The sequence below is a fragment of the Symphodus melops genome (genome assembly GCF_947650265.1).
Source record: "Symphodus melops genome assembly, chromosome: 8".
Lineage (NCBI taxonomy): Eukaryota > Metazoa > Chordata > Actinopteri > Labriformes > Labridae > Symphodus > Symphodus melops.
The window spans coordinates 12,001,825-12,025,951 of record NC_136698.1 but is presented as its reverse complement, the minus strand read 5'-3'; the positions used below and the strand labels follow the sequence as shown (position 1 = coordinate 12,025,951).

At 41.6% G+C, this 24,127-nt stretch overlaps 1 protein-coding gene across 20 annotated transcripts in view; it reads right to left on the bottom strand.

Moving 5' to 3' along the window:
• The window catches only part of adgrl2a (adhesion G protein-coupled receptor L2a), a 92,218-nt gene that overhangs the window by 24,192 nt on the left and 43,899 nt on the right, over positions 1 to 24,127 (bottom strand). For 18 of the 20 annotated variants that reach the window (XM_079350945.1, XM_079350947.1, XM_079350951.1 and 15 more), the window contains exons 4-6: positions 19,316 to 19,425; positions 12,343 to 13,143; positions 553 to 849 (exon numbers count right to left, since the gene is read on the bottom strand). In XM_079350945.1, the coding sequence (XP_079207071.1) occupies positions 553 to 849; positions 12,343 to 13,143; positions 19,316 to 19,425 (1,208 nt within the window). Of the gene's footprint in view, positions 1 to 552; positions 850 to 12,342; positions 13,144 to 14,256; positions 14,650 to 19,315; positions 19,426 to 24,127 lie in introns of those variants that run through there. The other 2 variants (XM_079350963.1, XM_079350946.1) reach the window with 2 other exon arrangements.

The following is a 24,127-nucleotide window of genomic DNA, read 5'->3' as shown; positions in this document are numbered from 1 at the left end:
GCTCAGAAAATCCACCTTAAAGGATAGTCTGTCTTTCATGATTCTTGTCTCGCAGGACTGCTTGTAAGCTACCAAAGACCCAAACAAGCTGAAATTGTTGGACATAGAAAACCTTAATCATCAATGTCAATTTTGTTCCCTGCCAAATCAGTACATTTTGAAACAGCTAGCCGCTGTGTTTCTTAACAAAGTGGCATTCAATTTGTTTCGTTCTAATGAGCCGTGTGTCTGAGGCACTCTAATATGATTTCACACACACTCAAATGAGGGATGCGAGTCTTCATGCATGATGCAGGAGAACATCTGCTCTCCGACATCGTCACTGCCATAGTCAACTGAATCATGTTTTGATACAGAATTGCGCAGGTTTCACCGCGCATCATATCCCTGAACACGTACTTAGACTCTTTTTTTTTGTTTGTTTTAACTGATAAAGAAATGCAAGACTATCAGCCACATGTTACAAACTCAGGGACATTCTTATGGGACGCCTCAGGTCATATTGAAAACAGAAAGCAACACTGCCCTGAGGTGAGAGGGAGCTCTGTTTACCTCGAGTTCCTTTGGGGCAAGGTCGCTCCACCAGCATGCCCCGCTGGGTCTGGGGCCACATTATGTCTCTGTTCTCGCTGGCCTTGCAGAAGCGTTCAGGTAGAGGGAAGGACTCCAGGGGTGGAGGGGAAGTAGTCTGAGGAATCACAGGAGGTGGCTTGGGCGCTCCCCTGCTACCCTCCTTGAGCCCTGTTGTGGTAGTGGTGTTGGCCACGCCCCAGTGTGCTGTGGTTGTCGTGGTGGTGGTTGTAGTTCTCTGAGGCTGAGGGGATGTGGTGACTCCTGACAGAGGCGGTGCTGAGAAGAGACGGAGGGTACAGAGGCATCATGGTGAGGCGGAGGAGTCGGATTTGATAGAATAAAATCAACTTCCCTGATTTATGTTTGAATGTGATTAGGGCACATATTCATAAGACTTTATAAAAACACATAAAGATTAAAAAAAAAAAAAAAAAAATGGCAGTTTGGCCTGTGGCTGCAGTGGGAGGTCTGCTCATTGATATGACACCATAGGGTGCAGAAGGAAGACAATTCATTTTCTGGCAGGCATTTAAACCTTTACCTTCTGGCGGACTGATGTCCTCGTGCCACTAAACTTTAATGATGCCCCCTGCAAGCAACATATCTCCTTTTTTTTTTCTCAACATGTTAAACGCTGTAATGCTTATACATCCAAGTATCCTGTTGTGTAAATTGCTGCTAAGTGCTTTGCGCAACAAGAGTATTTGCCTTCCCGTTGACTACGGCTTATCTGAGGCTCTCTGTCTGCAGCGAACAAGACAATAATTACAGTAACATCCTCCTGCCTGGCAATCATTCTTGCCTGGGAGATTTTTGTGGCATGGCTGATTAAATTTCACTAGAGCAACAGTGAACCTTTACGTGTAGCCACGATGACTGAACATTCATTTTACAGTTGTTTCTTGCTACAACTCATACCCTGATGAAGCAGGTGTGCAGTAACTCATGCAATGCCTCAGGCAAAAACAATATGTTTCAGTCGTGGAAAAGGGAGAAAGTAGTGTACTCCTTACATTTAACATGAGCCACTAAGGAAAAACTCTGGTGACATTTTTCATGTAATACACCAGAGATGTGGAAATGCACACTAATTAGATTTCAAACGAGTCAAACATAGGGGAGCTGATAGATGAAATGTTGATCAACACTTTTTGACATAAATCTTTTCTACGTCATCAAGAACAAATAGCAGCATGACCCCCCCCCCCCCCCCCCCCTTAAAAAAACACACATTTGTTTGAATTTAAAAGGCTAAGCTATATCAATCAGAGAAGATCTGATTGGGATGCAATGTGCATGCTGAATCTAATCGCATTTGAGTACTTTGATTTCCTCCATTAGGCTGCCTGCAGAGCATGCAGAGAATGTGAAGTGGTGCTGTTACACTGCATGAGCTGTGCGCAGTCGTTCTCGTGACAACAACAAGCAGAGAAAACCTCTAAAAAAGTAGAGGGAGTCAGGACTGTGGCATAGAGGGAGAGAGGATGGTGGGAAATAGAGGCAGACAGAGATGATGATAAGAACATTTGCAAACAATGGGGAAGAGTTGGAGGAAGAGAAGACAGCTTCTGTCTTCTCATGATTTGAGAAGGAGCCAGACCCCAGGCGGTGACACCTTCACTTCTATTGCCTTCATTGGATAATAGGTCCGGCTGATAGCAGCAACCCCCCCACTGACTCCCCAACAAAACACACACACACACACACACACTTGTACGAGCACCATAGGCCTCCAGCTATGGATGATAGGCTTCTGCGGGTTGAGCTGAAGGGAAATCACCTTTGAGGTGGCTGCCATACCTGCGGCGAATTAGGCTCTATTGACCAGCGGAGAGGTGACTCGGTGAGCTTCTCCCCACGCGAGCACACACACACACACACACACACACACACACACACACACACACACACACACACACACACACACACACACACACACACACACACACACACACACACACACACACACACACACACACACACACACACACACAAAAGCAGTTGATGTGAAGGTGTACACAGTTGACTGGCTGTTTTGACATTGAACTGACGGTAGATGTGGCTCGCTTGCTAGCTCATTCGCTTGCTGGCTGGCTTCACCTCAACCTCCACCCCTATCTGAATCTTTTACTCAACAAAGTAAAATTCTCGCTGCACGGCCTGTCACAGTGGTTGAAAGACAACCTGTGCTTAGTGTCCTTTCAGCACCAGCATTTAGCTGGCTGAGAGAAATGGCTGTGTCTATTCTGCACCAATACCCTTTTATTGCTATAACCCTTGTTTCTTCATGACATACTAAAATGACTCTGAGGTGAAAGCAATAGCCACAACAAAAAAAAGGCTAATTTCTGGTTAGTTTTACACTCCCTATGCCAAAGAAATTAATGTGTTTGGACAAACTTTGAAAATAATTATCTGTGTTTCTTTTTTGAACATCTGGTCTGAGGTTGCTTGGCAATCTTCCAGAACATTCCCAAGAAGCTGTGAGGCCCTTTATAAGTTTCTCATTTCCAAACTATGAAAGATGATAACGATAAGATCCTACTCTCCATGGGTGGGGAGTTTAGAATCCAGACAGAAATAAAATGAAAATGAATAGCTGTTCGGCAGGCATGATTTAAGATAACGCTCCTCTACAACCTACTGGCCAATAAATCAAAGAGACGTGCGCTGTAATCCAAGCGCATTCCTTTTGCATGTCAACTAACAACTGTATCTTGTTTACACCCCTCACTCCAGAGGGCTGCCTGTCATGGCTCGTTTTGATATTGAACTCAATGCTGTAGCAACAACGTGGGAAAAAAAAAGTATTTTAAGCTTTTCGTTCTAATTTGTCATTGCCGCCTGCTGTCAGAGGTAAAACATATAAGGGTAATTATGTTAGACCTAGTTAATACAAGGCTATAACGAATGGCTTTGGCTTTCTAACTGTAAAGAAAACATTCCATGGGAGAGGGATTTCCCTACAGCAAACTGTCTGGCTGCAGCTTTGAGAGATTTGCTGAGCCAATGTCTATGCTGCTTGACACAGAAAAGCTGTGACGGCATTGCAAAAAAATTGTTGTTCACATCATAGAATCCAGCTGTACTTTAAAGAGCTCCATTAACAAGTAATGTGATGAATAGAACATACATTAAAGGACTAAAATAATCCTCAGGATTGAATGTTTATGATGAACTAATCCTCTTTCTTTTGTAGCAGAGATGCTAAACATGGGCTGTGTTTCCCACAGTGAATTCTGGCATAAACAATGCAACCTCTCTGACCACTGCTGTTCCTGTGTACAGTATATAGCGTGTTGGTCAGTAATCCTGCTTGCAACACAATAATCGTATTACCTTTCTGCCATAGCTTAGTTTAATTTGATCCAATGATAGCTGAGTGGAATTAACCCAAAGGTATTAAAACAGACACTCCCCCTGGCTTGGGCAGACTTCTTCCAAGAGATGTCTGTGGATACGTTTATAAGTACTGTGAGGGATGAATATCGGTCTGTTTGTAGTGGCCTTGTTCCATACTATTTGTAATCCAAAGCATTGACAATGTTCAAATGGTAGCCTTTTTTCTGACCTCATACTCAGGGTGGAAAGCTAAAATGTTGTTTTATTGTTATACTGCAGGGTTACAGGATTTAAATTGTATAATTGTTTCCCACATTTCACCACTTTAAATTTTTTTTAAATGGAAAATCTGGATGAACGTGGACATTATTTTTTTATGTAAAACTAACCAAATATCCAATTTCTATCTGTTAAACAACATCTGACATTAGCATTTAACGAATAGCTTATGTTTAAATTCAACCATTCGTCAGCTAATATCAGTATTTTAATTCCTAGCTAACATTATAATTCAACCGAGTTTTACTTTTTTTTAAGATTTATTTTTAAGCTTATATACCTTTGACAGTGGATTGATTTGTAAACTGGAGAGCAATATAGTGGGGATTGACATACGAAAAAGGGAGCCAGAGGTTGGACACAAACTCACATTTACTGCTAGCTTACAATAACAAATCCCTTTCGTACAATTGCATTAACTTATTCCAAGCTCACAGTAGTATTTAACCTATCTCAAGCTATCAAGGTTGGAAAGTAATTTAGTAGTCAGTACATTTAGTGTTTTGTTAGTGTTCTACTACACAATGGTTGTATGAGCATTCAGCTACTTTTAGCTAATGTTAATATAAGCTAGTTAGTGGCTGAGTGCCGATGTACGCTAGCTGTTGTTTGACAATGGATAATATTTTTTTTATCAAATACTGTATGTTGGTGTGACCTAACCTAACCCAAACCCTAACTAACCCAAGTTTTTTCCAGGTGTTCTCCAGGCCTACTTCTTGTCTTTTCAGATGCTAATCAACCTAGACACATGATAATAAAAGGGATTTGTTGGATACCCTTAGCTTATACTGAAAAGCATACAAACAGGAAAAAGAGTAGTATGTCATTATAACAGCATTCAAGCTTTCCTCTTTGGAAACAGCTGAATACCTTCCCTGTGTCATAGTCCTTTGATTATGATAAAAAGAAGCAAAATCCCAGATTTTGGCGATATCACAAAAAAAACAGGACAGAATCCTTGATTATTATGTTTGTGCTGCACTCAGCCCAAGGGGAACCTTCAATTAGCTGTCATAAAGTGTGAACGGCTTGCATGGAGTGATATTCTGCGAAGTACTGCCGATAGTCGGGACAGACTTATTCATAACCTCTTTGTGTGATTCAACGGCCCCCCTTTGTTGCACTTGAATGTATCTCAGTGGTGCTGTTATTACCACTGGGGTTATAGGTCTGGGATTGATGACAGACAATGAGATGAGAATCCAGAAGAGGCGAGGATGGGAGCACTCAGTAACACACACACACACAAATCCACTCATACTTACACACGCGCACAGAGCCAAGATGACACTTTAGCAGGACTCAGTCGTCATGCCGTGATGACAAATGAAAACTGACAGCGTGTGTGTCTTTTATATTATGCTTAATGGCCTCACTTTCAGTAGGCACCGCATGCCTGTTCATCAGTGTAATGTTTCATAGACATTACCAGGTGCTGTTTATCTTGCAAGAATGGTTAGGTAACACACATTTAGCATTTGTTTCTGCTAATTTGTCTGAAAAAAAAAAAAAAAAAGCTAAAGGAATTAATAGTCCTCACAAGTACCCTCCTCCCTCCTCTGCTCTGTCGAGGAATAATCTGGTGATGATGTGAAGCGAGGCTGCTAGGAAGATTTAGCTCCTATTCCCATTATGTGGGAGACTTAGTCCTCGCTAAAGTGAACGAATCATGTCTTGTGTACACAGTTAATGTTGCTCCTGGGTGGTAATCTCCTCCTAAATAGAAGAGGAACAGAAAAGTTAGCGAACCAGGGGAAACACAAACATCCAACGGCAGTGTTTTTGCTGTCAGGAGAAGGCCACGCTCAGTCTGAATGAGAGGACCTAGAAAACGAAGTGGATACAAAATAAATGAGTAACCCATCAACTTTCGAGTCATACAGCGCAGAGAGTAGGTTAATTGAAACTAGGTGTTGAACTGAGAAAAAAACAAAAGTGCAAATTATTTTCTCTGCTAATGCCGCCTCTGAAATATGCCCGCTTCCAGCATGCCTCTCTTCTTGATGCACCCGTGCTTCTTTATGGAAATGCAGCTGTTCTTGAGTAAGACATGGTGTGATGATTTATAATGCATTTGTGATGCATTTTGATATCTACCAATAATAACAATAATACACAAAGGAAATTGGATTACACGTCTTTCACTCCGCTCAGCATCTGTAGATGTGGAGAGAAAAACATGGCATATGATTGCTTGTGTGTCAGCTGTAAATATGAAGAAAGCTGGGAGAAAATTCATATAATTTCCCATGAGTCATGTCCTTGTGAGGCTGCAAACAGTATATGCATGTCCATGTCTTAGGGAACCAAACCTAATAGCTGGATTATGTTATTTACGGCAGCCCCTGTTATGTCTCTTTCTCTGCAATACAAACTCACTGATTCAAACAGACACAGGCAATGTGCGCACCCACACAGACACACTTAAAACACATGTACACACTCATATACACTCTCACACACAGAATGACACCAAAGTATAGAGAACAGACATAGCAGCTGCCAGACTACAGCCTGCTGCTTTTTTTCCTCCTCCTTGCAGCTTTCTCTGTACTGTACGTGCCTCAAATTTCAAGTGTTAACTCTAAGTGTGCTGAGCTGACTGATATTTAATGCGGTGCACACAGGAGGTTGTCTTCATACAAACACAGATAGACTTCCAAAGAGATGCAGAATCATAAGCATTCACACATAGACAGAGCTGTGAGTAACACAAACCCGATTAGAGAAGACAGGAACACATAGACACAATAGTCAGGCCGTTGTGAAATAAATCTCCTCAAAGGCGTGTGTCAGCAAGTGATGGGGGACCATTGTGATGTGTGAGTAATAATTCTTTAATGCGCCTTGTTTCACAGTCAGACTGTAATCAAACAAGAGACAGTGGATCCCCTTGGCCACAGGGCTCAGTGTACCCATAATCACCCCCCCCCCCCTACACTTCTCTCTTTCTGATGTATAACAACCCTGTGTGACATTTTAAATCATAACACCGAGTTTGGTGTTGCAAACGTGCTTGTTGGCTGTCAGCGAAGATCATTTCGACGCGCCGTGTACAATAGTTTTACATCGGCAGGTCAGACTTTCCGGGGGAACTGGTAACTAGCAGCTTGGGAATATGAGAAAACACGATGTTGATTCTAGGGAAAATGTTCGAGCTCGTCTGGCAACAACTGCAAAGGAGGAGCGGCAGAGATCATGATCGGGTTTCAGAGGAAAACAGGTGACCTCCTGGCCCCCCCCGTGCTGAATAGCCTTTACCAACACCAGACACTGTGAAGGCCAGGTATTATCCCAGAATGTAATATCAAAGACATTGTGAACAAGACTGTAAATCCCTATCGTGGGATTTCCCCCCCCGTTTTATCGCCCCGGTTAAATGCACCCCTATATTGTTACCGAGTATGAGACCAGTGGGTCACAATGTAGACAGAATAACGTCACAGTGCTCCATAATAGTGTGGTTAAAAAGGGTGCAGGGGAGGAATAAAGAATAGAAGTTGGCATATAGGGAGATCCTGTAGTCCAGCAGTAAAGAAGCGGGCCTTGAGATGAAATTATACTCAGTCCAGCTCTTACAGCTCAGAAATCCTGCCTAGCTCCCACAGAACAGAGCTTAAAACATTATCAGTAAGCTGGGCAAAGTTATTTGACTTAGGGTCTTCTTTAAGTGCTGTAACAAAAAAAAGGGACTCGTTGAATTTGTCTGCCACTGCTCCCACCAGTTTGGGGGGATTTTTACACACATTCTGGATGTTTTTGTCCCGTGATTTGTGTGTGCAGTTGAGTGTTTGCTTTGGACTGCTCCTTGCTGGATGGGATTGTGTAGTGAGTCAACATCAGTGTTATCCTGACAACAACCAACAGGAGTTTAAGTTTGACAGGAAAAGATGTGAGAGAGAACCAGAGAGAGGTTGCTATTGGACAACTTAATAAGCAAGTTAGCCTCAATTTTCCATCTCGTTATTTTCACTGTTTGCACTAATCAGTTGAAAATAAGTGTAATCACAGCTTAGGTTAAAAAAAAAAAAAAAGGAGTCCCAAACAAAATCTGCCAGAGGAATAATGTCACTTCAATCTGTGCAGAGTTTTAAACTGTTCCCCCAAGTGGATAAATGTTTTTTGAATGATAAACTTGGGTAGCGTGTGATCCCTGATCTGAATGCTCAGTTTGTCCTGTTGTTGTGTGTGTACAGTTTCCCAGAGGGCACAGCTGAGGATTTACTTAAATCCTGTCATTTAGTATGCACTGCTTTCACTGGGCACGATTGGAACAGTCTGACCACAGCTTTATCCTGATTTCAGGAGGGAAGCCAAACAGACGGATATATATGTTTAGACATACGTGCACAGGAATGCAAATGTCATGTAGGGCTCAGTTTGTGAAGGGGGGGGGGGGGGGGGGGGGGGGGGGTATCGGAAGAAAAAGGGAAGAAGAGTGAAAGAGAATTAAAATAAAAAAGAGAGACAAGTGCGAACGAGAAGAGAAAGAGAGAAGCCAGGAGACTTAACTGAATAGATGTGGAGGAGATAAGAGAATAAGATGGAAACGGACAGAGGAAGAAAAATTGCGGCGAAGAATGTGACAGAACGACAGAAAAACAAACTCGAAGAGGGTGATTTTTCCACATCAGTATCCCCTCCTTTCACAACGCTGTGTCCACTTGGGCAGCTGACAAGGGGGTTGAGGAGAAATGGGAGGGGGGGGGGGGGGTTGTTGTCAAGGCAAACAACAAATTGGTCGTTTTTAACACATCCTGATCCCTTTACGACTGGTGAGCATGCAGCAGACAGAAGTCTCTGCCACTTTACCTGAGCGCCTCGGATGACCGTGAAAGCATGAATTTGACGTTTAAAGTATCCATATCTGTTTTGTTTTTTTTCTCCCCCCCTTCTCCATTTTCCTTGCTTTCTCTCTCAAATGTTGCCATGCACACATCGACTTCGTGTAAGCACTGCAGAAGACAGGGATGAATCATGTGTCTTATTAGAGAGCTGTATATTCATAAGACTGTAAGAGGTAGGCTCTCTGGGGTGACTGCTAATGCACGTGACTCACGAGCATCTGTAACAGCTGAGCCTTTCTTTGTACATCGTGAAGCACTTCCACAACACACAAACTACGGGGCATTGTTTTGACCACATGCGGGGTTTTGTTGGCTAATTGGTATGTTGCGTGAGAAATGCCTTGTAATTTCCGACAAATTGGGTCGTTCTCTGTCTGTACAATCCCCACTTGCAGATGTGTAATTTGGAGGGGGCTGCAAAGATTGAGACTGTATGCAAATGTATTGACATTTGAACAATTAAAGAGGAGGTCTTGATTTGTGTGGGTGTTAACTGCAGCTCCGGGGGCCTTAATACGGAAGTTATTCAGAATATAATTCTGCGACAGGGGATAAATAAAAGGTTTTCGAGGCCCACCTGTGTCCCATTGAGGCAGTGAATAAAGTCTGTTTGTGCATACTTGTGGTAAAAAATAGCTTTCGGTATGCTTACTCAGTGGTTTGAGGCCACATATTGGAGCTTGGCATGAATAAACGGTCCATAGAAATTGGTGCATAATGAGTTTTCTCTGGGAATACCTCATTTAAATCAATTTAATCATCCCTCTTTAAAGATGCGACAAAGGAATATGCCTCTTTTATAAGCTTCTATATGCAAGAAGGAAAAACAGGCATCCAGCCATGGTTAAATGAGTGGATTATGGGGCTGTTGGTGAAAGCCAAGAGAAGGACTTACTGACCCATTTAATGTCCACTTCCAGTGGAGCTGCTTGTTGGATGTGACCCCATCCACTCGGCCATAATCCTACAAGAGATGATCTTGCTTCGACACGAGCAGCGTTATTGGAGTTGACAAGAACCCAACTGTCTGCCGCAGAGGGTCTCAACATCACTTTGATGCGAGCGCAATCCATGACGGAGCAAATCATTTGACAAGAGTTGTTTGTGCACTTGAAATATGGGGGGGAAAGTACGTAGGAGACGCATGAAAATGCTTCCAGTTTCAATCTCACCCCACGCAATTACACAGTTGACTCATTGTCTGCGCATGCTTTGGCATTTGCTTGCGAAGAAAATTCTGCGTTTAACTGAAAAAACATACAGATCGTTCTGTTACTTTTAGAGGGGAAAACATGAAACAATTAACACCACTCTGGCATCTACGTTAACAATTATCCATGCTCTTTTGTACAAATGACGCTTTTTGGATGTGCTACGCTTTCGCATGTGCTTGTGATGTTCGGAACAAAGAAACTGAAATGTTCAAAACAAGTTCCTTTGACTTTTAACACGACAAAAGCATCCTGATAGCTTGTTTCAGAGCCTAGTGAAGCAGGCACTAAAACGAGCATTAAAATATCACAGAGAGGGGCATCCAGTGACAGCCACTGGAAAGAAAAAAAAAGAAGAAAAAAAAGTGCCATCATTTATGTGTCATCATCAGCCATGTGGGAGGACAACTATATTGACAGCTTGATGATCATCCTGGACCGTTCCACCCTGCACCCATCGACTGCAGCTCAACATACATTAGTCAGCAGCAGGACCAGGTCTCACGTCTCATTTGTCAGGGAGAAAGAACAGAGTCCTCGTTGACATAAAAATAAAGATGTGTGAATACAAAAGCCCTGAGGAGTGAATACAGTATGCCAGGTAGTTTATATTTCTGAACCTAATCTGCGAGAAGGGAAGTGGGTTCCTTTGGGTGCTGCTTTGGAAGGCTGTGTAAATAAACCCTGGGTATATTTCTAACACATGTATGCACACAGTACATAAATATCCATAAGGTAAGTCGTATTTGAAGGTGGATACAGCCGAGCAGATTTCGCCAACATTAATAAGGGTCCATTCAAAAAAATAAACAAAATAATGAACTGTGCAAGCTGTCCACACACAGCTCTGTCCAAGAGTACATGATTCAGAAAAAACAGGCTTGAAATAAAGGCTGTTGTGTAGGCTAATAATTGACTGCTGGATAACGTTTTTACGAAACAGAAACACATAATGGCATGTAGAGATGTGTTCCATTTCTTCTTTTAAGATATGATTAGAGATGTCCTTTAAATAGAAGCTGTCTGCAAATTGCATTGCACTTTACAGGCTTTACCCAAATAAAGTTAAATATTGCACATTCCTTAAATGTTCTATATGACTTATCATGTTTAAAGTTATACTATGGCTTTCTAGTCTTAGTTACAGTTATTTCTTTCCAACCTGAATAGGCTAGATTGATGCTGTTTTACTAGTTGAACCCAATTTAGCAGCCATAGTAGCTACATGCTACCATTGCAAAAATGGTCAAGCAAAGCCATTAATAAATATTGGGCTCTGGGATAATCTGTGGAAAAGTTGCTTGACCTCTATGGCTCATCATTGGTAGCGTTGAGCATTATGTCGAATTAGGACCCTGGGTGTGGAGGGGATTAGGATAATTACTGTTATTATATTCTCAGTGAAAGGACTATCGCATACCCAGGCTAGCCTCCTCTCAGCTCTTGACAGCTAAATTAAAACCATATGCTGATGATGTGACCCTGGATGATTGATCCTTCTTCCTTTTGTCTACTTATGCCTTCTTCTAGAGGAAGAGGCTTGAATCCTTAAAATCCACCATCTGAGACTTACTTGTTTTTTTGTAATGGCAGATTTGGAGTTCCAGCATCACTTGGGGAATGATCTAACCTTGCCCCAGGCCAGACTTTGCACCTGTTCTGGCATGTTTGTTTTCAGAATTGAAATTATATCTTCCTCTCCCTGTCTTACTCTCCCTTAAAGAAGGGTTATGCTTGCAGAGGTCCCTTGGGCTTTAGCACCGAGGACTCAGGGAACGCCCGGATGGTAAACCTCCCCAAATCCCTGAGATACTGATCCCTTATGATATGGTAACTGGCTTCGAGGTGTTGTTTACCACAGAGCCCCACTCACTTCAACCCCCCGAGATGCTTTCCTTCACTCCAAAGCTTCCGTAACATATCTAGCACATATTAGATTCTAAATTAAAAATCAGTCAGCTGTGACACTTGATACATAGATGGGGAATACCAAAGAAATATCAAGGCGCACTTGACAGCAACTATTTCAGGAAAAGCAATTTAACATTATTGTCTGCAAATGAAGAATTGCAGGACTGGGCTCTTACCATGTGCTGGATCAGGAGGGCCAAACTCCAGATTGTATCTCAGGATGTAAAAATTATTCCACACATAGAGCTGGTTATCTCGCGGATTGTAATCCACAGCTGCAATGTACTGGTACTGGTTTGGAAAGTGGATATCAACGTATTCCCCACGGTTCTGTTTGGTGTTGTAAATGTAATCGATCAGGCTCTTGCTGACCTCACTTTCATTGTCTTCATAGGTGGAACGGACCACATAGAGTACTCCACAAACCATGAAGGCATTGGAGGCTGAGCGCTTATCGTAGGCTGTGTCCCATGTAGCCTCAAAACGTAGCGTGTAGGGGTTCAACTGGCTGATTACCATCATGCCGTTGTTCTGCTCCGTGGCGTAGATCACCCACAGCCCATTCTCATCAACGGCAAGGTCAATGTCTGTTTTCCCGCCCCACTTGTAGGGCGATGTGTCGTGGTAGTTGGCGTTGTTGATGATGGCCTCACCGCTTTTGATTCGAGTCCGCAGGTCAAACTTCACAATGTTGCGGGTCCTCTCCTTGTTGAAAAATACGGCGCCATCGTAGACCACAAATCCGGTCCCATCCACTCGGTGAGGCAGCTTATAGGTGATGGTTTGCCGTGCATTTTGGAAGTCGTCTAGGGAGGAATACTCAATGAGAGTGTCTGTCCTATAAGGAGTCCAAGGCATAAAGTAGATTTTGTCGCCGGCCTGCAGTGGGTCTTTGCACCAGGCACCGGCTTGTTGCTCCGCTTCAAATAGAAAGGAAGGATCACCAACAGCTTTCAGAGTCCCGGGACAAAGAAAAACTAGTATTGGGAGAAAAGTAGAATGAGAAACAGGCAATGGTTAACATGTGAAAAATAAAGCCATACAAAAATATATGAAACTTCCATATATTATCTTTAAAGTCTCCATTTTGTTTAACTGGTTGTCCATGAGAAGTGGGAACAAACACACATTAAGGAGTGGCCAAAACACAACTAACATCTATAGCCAATAATCACAAGCAGAAAAAGGATTTTGGTTTTGTGCATAGAAAGGAAAAAAAGGAATAGGAAAGATATTAAGCATTATGTTTAGGTATAAAAAATTGTCTGAAACAAAAAGAAGCTTGGCCTCAGACATTTACTGTTGGGAGTAGAACACAAATGAGGGGAAGTAAAACAGAAACAAAACTTAACAAAACAATTGGTCCTGTGAACAAAAAAAAAAAAAAAAAAAAAAAGCAGCCAACTAAAGTCACTTGGCGACAGACGGGAGAGGTTATGAGAGAGCAGGAATGAGCAGAGTCTGCAAAACGTCTGTGTACTTAGATGTCTCACAGTTGCACCCTCCATTTCTACGCTATATACCTGAGAGGCTTGTCATTAAGAAGTGGTGCAAATGTCACAACCATTAAGGTTTAAAATATTCACTATGGGTCTCTTGAGGTGTTTTGGTTGTTGCTCTGGGGGCATTGAAGGCTTACGTGTCAACAGAGAGAAGTGTAGCAAGTGGTCAGGTGAGAAAAATGGGGGGGGGAGTGAGAAAGAGGGGGCTTGGAGAGAAAAGAGCAATAGTTTGACAAAAAAAAAGGGCCAAGAAACATTCTTACCATGGCATGCTATGGAAAAGGGGTTGAAAGCCAGGCCATATGACTTGCAATAACATCCAGGGAGAATAAGGAGAGGAAGACCATTTGGGCTGCAGCCAATACTTCCCCCATTTACATCTTTCGGCTGCTTGTTAGCTGTCGCTTTTTCTAAGGCCAGCCTCACTTTACTTGTTGCTCAACATTTGACATTAACATTATAGTTGGGGGGGATTTTGAGGGAAACGTCTGTGATGGGTTTGTTGGGGCCACCATGTGAAAAAAAGTTAATTTACAACCAGATGCCACAAAACAAGGAGCTAGGGTTTGGATCGTGTCTGTTATTTACCTTTTTGCTCCACTTCTATTTTAGGCGTTGGAAGAGAGAATGAAAGGGGTGCAAGGGGAAAAAAAGTTAATATGAATTAAATGTCAATCGCTAAGTTCACATATGTAGAGACGGGCAGACCTATTCAGAAAAAAGCAAGAACATTGTGAGAACTAGCACACAGCTGCCAAGGTCCTGTCTTTGAAAAGCATTTTGATTAGAATATGAGAGAATAGTCGGATCAGATCTGTGATAATTACCAATTAAGCACATTGTTTACAGCGTAGTGGTGGATGGATTCATGCTTGAAGGACAAAATACAGCCTATCAGTAATATAAGTTTGATAGACAGGCGGGCAAGTCTGGGATTTTTATTAAAAATGAAAGATATGTTAAAAAAAATCTATTAAAAAAAAGAGAAATAAATATTAGCGTTGTAAAAAATGATCAGACTCGCACTCATTTGGCGCTTAAATCCACCCACCACCATTAACTGTAAAAATTCTATAAAAAAGAAAAATTCTGGTTTTCTTCTATAGAAAAAAAAGCTGGGCAGTATAATCAGGATGGTAAATATGCAGCCACTTTGAAATTGCTATTAATGTGCCATTTAAGTGTTCAGGATAATACTATACTAATAACTAGACAACTCCTTGCAAAACAGAAGACTGCCTAACAACATGAAACTATTAGTACACAGAATATGAAGCAGTGTTATTTCAGCTACAACTATATTGGTAAAGCATGTAGAATCAAAGGAAGTCACTGGAGCTTTTCATAGCCCGTGTGCAATCACTGTTCAATCATGCATTGAATTCCACAGATGAACACTGCTTTCCAATAAGTTCTTTATGAATTAGGCATCATGTCTCAAAGAAGGCACTCTGAATGAAACTGTGCTAAGAAGTATCACCCAGTTCATTACTCTTAGATGTCTGTGACTGATTAATAAAACATAGTAAACAACTTAAGAGAGTAAAATAGAAGCAGCCTGCTTTGCAACAACACTGACATTTTCTGGGAAATAATTTAGGGCTTGTTAAAAAAAAAAAATCTAAAAAAAATCTTGTTGATGTCTAAAGCCCAGGTCAGACAAGATTTTCAAGTCGTGCTTACTTGATTTGTTCAGCGAAACAACTGCTTTATCATTCAATGGAGTAATTCAATGAAATGTGAAGGACTAACAGAAAAAAAAGATTTAGTTGCTCGCTTAGAATTCTTACAGCTTTGTTTACAGAAAAGCTCAGGAACAATATAAATATATCAGCCTCCTCTTATTCTGCTGCACAAGGTTCTCCTGTTTCATTATGATGAAACTTCTTTGACTTATTTCATCCTTACAAATGTGGACTTTTTTTTAATAATTGAACTGGAGTTGTATTTTTCTTTAAATGACATTGTCATTGTTTCCTGGAGGAAATACTTTTCAAACCTGAAAATTGTTTTTGTATATTTGTCTTTAACCGATCTCCGTCTCAGAAGGAATCACAGTTCAACGGATCACCAACAGAAGGCCTGAAAAGATTAATGTTGAAGTACTAGTCGTACACATTGGGTGGGATAGCACCCAATAGTGTGCACAATAATAAACGAGGTTCTGTTGGAAATTGTGACCCTCCAGCTTCAAGCCGTGCAAGAATTATGATCTGTTGTAGATCTGAGTCTGACCTAAGCCTTAGTGCTTATAAAAATCAATTACAACTAAAACTTGAAAAGGATTCATAAATGATGCCAGTCTGCAGAAGAAACTGAAGGGTGTTGGAGCTAACTAAGAGATCAAACAAGGATTGGGAGCAAACAAATCATCAACAGTTGAGTTCTCAGAGGCCGCCTCAGCAGCATAAAACAAAGGAGGCAAAGACAGAGAGGACAGACAGAAATGAGGTGAAGGAGGCCTGGAAAGAAAAAGAGAACACATGACTGAAGACCTGATGACGTTAGTAGAAACATAAAAATAGAAATAGCAATCAGTGTGATCAGAAATCAGTCATTGAATGAAGAGAGTGAGTCAGATAGCCGAGGAGATTTCCTGCAGATTGCACAGGGGGAAGGGAAGAGAGTCAGTCACTTATAGTATTTCAACATTGAAAACAAACACGAGACACATCCCCACCCACACTGAACCCTCAGAGCCTTCACTTCTTCCACGAGACAGCACAGACTTTCGAGGGAATGATTTCACCAAATGAAATGCAGCGAAAAATGTATAATTAAGATTAATCATGACTTAAAACAGTTTAACGTTAACAAAGATTGATGTCTGCTGACAACCGCAAGCTCACATGGTGGCTTTAAAAGCAGTGTGTCAAGTACATGAAATAAAAGGGGCGGGACAAACTGAGCACAAAGCAAAAACACCAAAGAGGACCCAAAAGATCATGCTGTCACAGCTGGACTTCAAATTTTCAGAAATTTGGCCGTTACTTTCACAGGGAGCGAGGGGGTGGAGGGTGGGGGGGGTACGGGAACTATAATGTAGTGAAAATGGAACGTTGATTTTTTTTTTTTTTAACTTCATCATTACCGAAATAGCTCGCACAGAAAAGTCTTGTTAAAAAAAAAAAAAAAACAGACTCTGCCTTTTATTCGGCCTGATTCAAGCAATTTACCAGTGCCAATTCAGAGGGCATCTTGGTGCCAGGTGAAGGCAGAATTCACATCCTTGGCTGCAACATGAAGATAATGCGGCTAATGAGGGCAGTTCATGACAAGAACCAAATTAGGAAGCCAAAAAGGATGAGAATGGTGGAAATGTGGGCAACTTGCACAGAAGTGGAAAAATCCAAAATAGCTTGTGGCATTGTGCAAAGACACAGACAATAGATTGAATTAATATAAAAGCATCAGATTAAATGCGTAAAAGAGACAGCTGTTTATCATATAATGTTATTGAATTTGGCCGTTATATTTCATGGCACAGATTGGATTTTAGAGGGGCAGCAGTTTTTCTCGTCAGAATGAGGACACTGTCTGCAGTCCCGTCGTTGATCAGCTTAATGGGGATTTAATACGTTTTCTTGCAAAACAACTTCTCAAGTCTTGTATCCCCGCAAATCCTGGGGATCCTAAGCTCCTGAACTTCTGCAATGTTTTTTTTTTAATCACAAGCCTCAGAATTTGGCACGTTTTGATCTATTCCTTCTGAAAACTAGAAAACTGGAGTAAAGACTCCGCTCTCCTGACTGCGAGGTATAGTGAGGGTTTGATCTGGAGTTGAAAAGCTCACTAAATCGTCCCCTATGATTGCCTTTCTCCACACTGGTCTAACTCTACAAAGTGATCTGGGGGTATATGGATTTATTTATTTTTGGGTATGAGGAGACAGGGGGCCAGTGCGAGGGAAGAAACACAACACAGAATTGACCTGTAGATCACAACCTAGCACAATTTACAACAGGGCTGGAGTGGGAAAGGCTGGACTGGGCTTGTGTGGACTGGATCAGACTGGGAGGACACTAAGCACTTACCGGGGCAGTTGCGATACGAAACATTCTGTGTTCTTGCTCCTATTCTGGTTGGGCATGGACCTTGAGAAGCAAAAAGACGGGGCTACAGACACGCATATTGGAAAAACTGCTTTGAATGACCTGTCTCACATTTTTTTTGGAAGACACACTTTCCCAGGACTCGGAGTCCTTGAGCAGAATTTTACAATTCGCCACACTGCAGCGGGCTTGACTGTTTCCGTGGTGCAAGACAGAGGTAAAAGACAATCATTACAGTGGGTGGACATGAGTGCACCTTGAGGCTAATCCTGCTATTAAGGTTTGAGGTAACACAGCAAGACATGGGATCGATACTTCACTTAACAACGAGGCGAGGAAGAAAAAACAGAGAAGGCAAAAAAAAAAAAAAAAAACAAGCAGTAAGGTGTTTGAGGTAAAAGCTGCAGGATTTGGCTCTGCTCGATAAGGGCGACTCAAATACTCATTATTGCTTATTCCATTTTGAATTACAGGTCCTCAAAAGCCTTGGAGAGGTTAACCTTTAAGTTGTAATGAGTTTCACCACCTAATGATGTTCACTAATGCATTCTGATTTGACGCTGGGGGGGGGGGGCATCTATGACAGGTATTCTGATAATGAGCTATGTAGAAGAAATGTGAAACATTATAAATGCGCTATTAAAAAAAATAAAATAAAATAAAAAGTGCGTCATAAATAGTTTGGGCTTGATTTCCCTTTTCAGTTGATTCAAAGCTCAAAGACTCCCAAAGACATCGGCATACAAAACACCTATTTGAATCTCCACTTCACTCCTACTCTCATTATTTCCGTTCCACCTGATTAGTGATTCCAGCAAGTCATCTACATCTTCGTCATTAATCAGTTTGTAAAGGTTACATGGGGGGAATTTCCTTCACAAATTGCAAATGAAGGTGGCACCTTAAAGGACAGAGGGCAATCTAAGGATTGTTTGGGAGCTGAATGGCGATTAATATTTTATAACCTGAGCAGCGCGCAAAATGTTAACACTATCGCTTCAGATGAAGGATTGCCTTGTTGACTTACAATTGGCGCCATTCTGCTCCGTTACATCATGAAACATCTGTTTACAAATTACAACACCTGTTCTATAGATGTATATTAAGCCATCAAGGTGAGCCGTGCTTTGCCCCCCCCCCCGATAGACTTCTCCGTACATGACGTGAGTAATGAAACACTCGCTTGCCAATGCGGGAGAGTCAGCGCGACTTACTCGACCCCCCTCCCTTTATTCTGCTACCTCATAACGCCGCTCGTCGATCTGCTGGAGACACGGCCAGCGCATCAATAATAAAAGCAGTACAGAAGAGGACCGAAGGGTTTTTACAGGTCATATTTCATGAAAACTTCATGGTGTGACACAGATGGAGGAAGAGACAGCGGATAGAGGTGCTGGAAGGTGTTGCATGAGGAGAGAGCAGACTGTCTGGACAAGGTAGGAGGAGGAAGAAAATGGGACTGAATGTGGTGTGACAGCGAGGAAAGAGAAGGCAGAGAGGAAAGAGAGGAAAGAGAGGAACTGAGGATGGGAGTGGGTGAGGGCAACGGGAAGGAAGAAGAGGGTTTCAATACATGACACAAGGGTCATACTTACTATAGGGCACACACTCATACTGGACCTCCAGGTACTTGTAGGTCCCCGGGCAGGGGTCAGGGAAGACATCTGAACCTGTGATCACAATACACTGGGTCCGATTGTTGCATCTGGGAAGAGAGAGAGAGAGAGAGAAAAAAAAGTGCAAAAATATAAGTGTGTGTGCTGAGAATAGTTCAAGGTCGCACTTATTCAACACAAGAGAAACGAACAGTGAACTGCGCAAATGTTGAATAGATCAGCTTGTCAGCGATGAAGTCAGGGCCGGCTACTCAGCTCTTCAATCTGCACATGTACGTTTGTCAAAGGTGCTTTGTGCACTTTGCTGTAAGCAGTTAAATAATCAATGCGTCCATAAAGGCTTTGCACACATACCGCTTGGCTCGGCAATATTAGTTAAAAAGGGTTCAACATTGTTTAGGAGTGTGGAATAATTCCTTGCCGTTACAAACACAGTTGGGTGCTGGTTATCTTTATGTTTTTTACTGAATGTTTGTTCCAGTGAAATTTAAATATCTGCCTAACACAACATGGCGTGGATGTGTGTGTGTGCGTGTGTGTGTGTACATATAATACTCCTATGAACTACAATAAAAGTCTGAGTCATGACTGAAGTGAATTTGGGATTCATTTCAATCTTCTACAGCACAAATGAACAGTATTGATGGAGATGCAGCCTTATTCACTCATGACTACAATAGCATGGGGACCTCATGCGACTGTGGAATTGACTCCCCACCTCCATGTCAGCTGGGGCGCATTTGGTGAAATAAATATAAGGTCTGTGTTCATTGAAATTTCCCGACTTATTGATTGGAGCCGGCTCCTTCCCTGAATGGGTTTCACATGCTGAGTAGCTAGATTAGACTCTTAATTTTGCACCCAAAATGCCATCAAAGGTCTCATTAATGATTTCTAGTGGCAGCCTCTATAAATCTGAACCTGGAAAAGTGCAAAATACCAAAACACTAATCAAGACATCTTACTTCAAAAAAAAAAAAAAAAAAAAAAACGAAAAGAGACATAAATTGATATTTTTTATGAAAAACTAAATCCTATTCCTGCTCTCATATACAGTTTACATGTTTAGTTTTTCATTTCAGCCGCAACTCTAAGCAGTGTTTGATGCCCATTTTCGTCTCTGCCTTTAACATCTGGAGTGTCGACTTTCTAATTGTATCTGCGGCATGCTCAGAAGCCTGGGGAATTGCAGGTGACCACCCTTTCTCTGTACTGAAATCATGATAATGACATCAATACCCGAAGCAAGCCATCTCTGCTACAGAGGGGACTGAAATTTCTATTGGCAATGTGAGGAGCCAGATCAATACCTCTGTTCTGCTGATTTAGCAGGGACCAGAGATAATATTTGTTTCTTCTTATCCCAGACCAGTGCACCCATTTCCAGCAGATCATTGGAAAATGTATTACTGGTTGCATTGTATTGTGCTTTGGGTTTTGCCTTTGTTTTGTGCAGCTGAAGTAATCACAGCTCGGAGTCTAAATGTTATTAATATAATATTAGGTAGCGCAGTGGAGCAGTGGACGGCTGCTTCCCGTGGAAGTGTGGAGCATTGTACAAACAGGGAGCTGAAAATTGACACTGTTTAGCTTTCAGATTGGAAACAACCCCATTTCAGAAGCAAAGCGCGAATGCAGCTGTGTGTTACAGTTTACCACTCTGGACGTATTCAAATGAAAAATACATGAAATCAAACAAACGGCTGGAGAAATAGTTATCCATTATGTTTGTCTTGTTTTGTGTGTGTGTGTGTTTTTTTGTTCATCTCCCTCTTCTTCCTCTTCCAGCATGCATGCAATTAAAAAGCTTCACACATTTTTTTTTTGTTCCTCCAAACAGAAAGCACTTTTGTAATTTTACTAAAATAAAAAAAAGTGTCCCCCCCTTCCTTATTCCTTTGGCAATGTTAAAGCAGTGTGTGTGTTATATCACAGAGCCCTAATGACACATATTTGTGTCTTCATCCCTGTGTGTGCATCCGTGTTTAGCGAAGGTCTCAGGGGGAATTTGGCTTCATTATTGACCTTCACGTGCGATAACACATGAGAATTTCAGCATATTGTATTTGTTTTTATCGAAATGAATTACTGTTGTGGAATTAAAACATGCACCTCATGCTGGGCCCGTAATACACCGCCTGCTTTGGTGGGTAATATATCATGGCTCTGCAGTGCTTTCCATATATTATATGGTCACTTTGATGATTCTGCCCCCTCTGCTCATGCATAAGCATATCATGCAGGAGCAATATAAATTACAGTTCTTTATCTAATAGATTCCATTGAGACTGGGGAAATGAATGTCTGGGTTATATTAGGCATATGAAACAGAATGATATCAAAAATAAAATTCATGACACTAATGAGACGCAGACCTGCCATCGTGTCCCGGGCAAATGCATTAAACAACAGGACGTAAGCACGGGAACAGGACAAAAAACTCATATTTCTTTTGATACAATGTTGACATAAGTGTTGATAGGTCCCTCTGATATATTGCTCTAATTTCAGAGCTGTGGAGCTGTTCTTCGGCGACATGATGTACCGGAGGGTGGGACTATTCGTTCCCATCTGCAAAACCTTCAGCGTCTCCTGAGACCAATTCAAAAAGCCCTAATGACTTCTTCAACGGTAAAGTCCTAGCTGTCAATTTGAGGGCGAGCATGTAATTGAAATTCCTCCCATTAAAAAAAAGAAAAAGAAAAAAAAAGTTCAGCATTCAGGCCTGCCATGGCACAGGTCTCAAAGTGCACACTAATTAAATACATGTAAAATATGATTTTTCTGACTCTCTTTTGATAGTCTGAGGCTATATAGTAATTAATCATGTACATAATGAATATTAAGTCGGAGGAAGATTTTCTCCACTTTTCTCCAGAGTGGTTCTAGTTCTATAAATACCTTGACTGCTCAACAGAATTTTACTGGAAAAGAAAGAGGATTCGTTCATTTTATCCAATTATTTAAGAGACATTATAATGAGCCAGCTGGAAAATTAGCTCAATACAAATACTTTGGTGGCAAAATTGATCTATTTTTGAAGTTTAATTCGTTTGGATGAACGTTAAATGAAATCATTAAAACATAAACATTTTTCTGGTAATTTATTGAAAAAACAATTTGAGGCTTTTTTCGACGGAGAACTTCAGAATGAAGAGCTCCAATCCTGTTAATAACTCCACATCTTAGCTAAGACTGATCCGTATCTACGTCTGGGTTATTTGAAATGATTCCAAATGAAACAAAAGGTCAGGATGTTCCTTAAGTATACTTAAGTGGGGGGGAAAAAAAAAAAAAAAAAAAGATGAAGAAACTTTCAGCTCTGATTGCCTCCATTTCCCCCGACCAGGCCGTTAATCATGCTGCAGTATTCCGAATGTAATCCCATCACATCTCTGACCTTTTGGGAGAGGCACACATCAGTACAATTAAGAGTGTCAGAAAAATGCTGCTTGGATTTGATGCAAATCTCCTTTTAAAAATGAGCACTCCCCGCTGATGGCGGCAGCAAAGGGGTGCGATAAGACGCCAACAAGGTGTAGCTGATCGCACACTTGATACCATGTATCCACATGCAATTTAACCTTTTCCACTGCCATCGTAAAGCGTGTCACGGGGATAATGGGACAAGGAGATAATGTCCTCAATAATGGAATAACAGAAGGAGGAACCACGTGAAGTTGAATGTTTTACTCCCATCAGATCTTTAAGACGGATCTGTTTTTCTAAGATTGACTTCCAAAGAACTGGGTGTGAATATCCTTGGATTTGGTAATAGGCTTGGATTTGATGTTGTCATTTCAATAAGTCAAATCAAAAAGCTTTGAGTTCTTGATTATGAAGCCCTCACTGCTGAGTGTGGTTTTTTTTAATCCACCCCACAATTCTCCAATATTTTCACAAAGCCAGAGCAGCTACTTGGAATTGACATTATAAAAAATAACCTCCGCAGCCAAAACAACCGCCATGTTGCTGGAGGAGGAAAAGGCGACATGAGTGAGGGGAGCACATTACTGAGAAAAGGCACAATCTACTTCCTGGTGCTCCCAGTTTGAATTTCAATCAAATTAGCGTCTCTTAAACTCAAAGTGACCCGTCTAGCTCCATTTCATCTGAAATGCTGATGAGGTTCATGGCACAATTATCAAGGCAGACATCTCTCTCAAGTGGCAAGCCTGTTGATAGCAGACAGGCCATTGAAAAATTAAATCATTTCCAGGGCCACGGAATGGCAGCGAAAGAAACAATCTGTTGCAAGCAGGACGCAAGGCGTGCACACACTAACACAACACACACACACACACACACACACACACACATACACACACACACACATACACACACACACACACACATGCCAGACGTATAATCAGCTCCAATATTGGTATTTTTAGAACATTTTTTCAAAGGGGTGGCCCAATAATGTTTGAGGAAATAGGTTGTTAGAAATTAACTATTAGCATCCCGCTTTCAACTTGAGGCTTTAACAAATATCCGGCTAAAACTCGTAATTACTGTCACATGCATGTGTTTATGCAACATTTACAGGAGCTGCCAGTGGGTCTCAATAGGCAGAGACCAGGAGGAGGGCTGTCTGACTCACATCCCTCCGTCTCAGTTATTGATTTTATTTTTTTTTCAGCCAGTAAATGTGACCTTTATAAGACGACACAATGCATCTCTAGCAAACCAAAGCACAACACCAACGCTACAGTGGAATGGCTTCAGAATAACTATGTTAATGTCCAGGAGTCTGGATCAAAAAGTCTGACGCTCTCCTTTTAAACCACT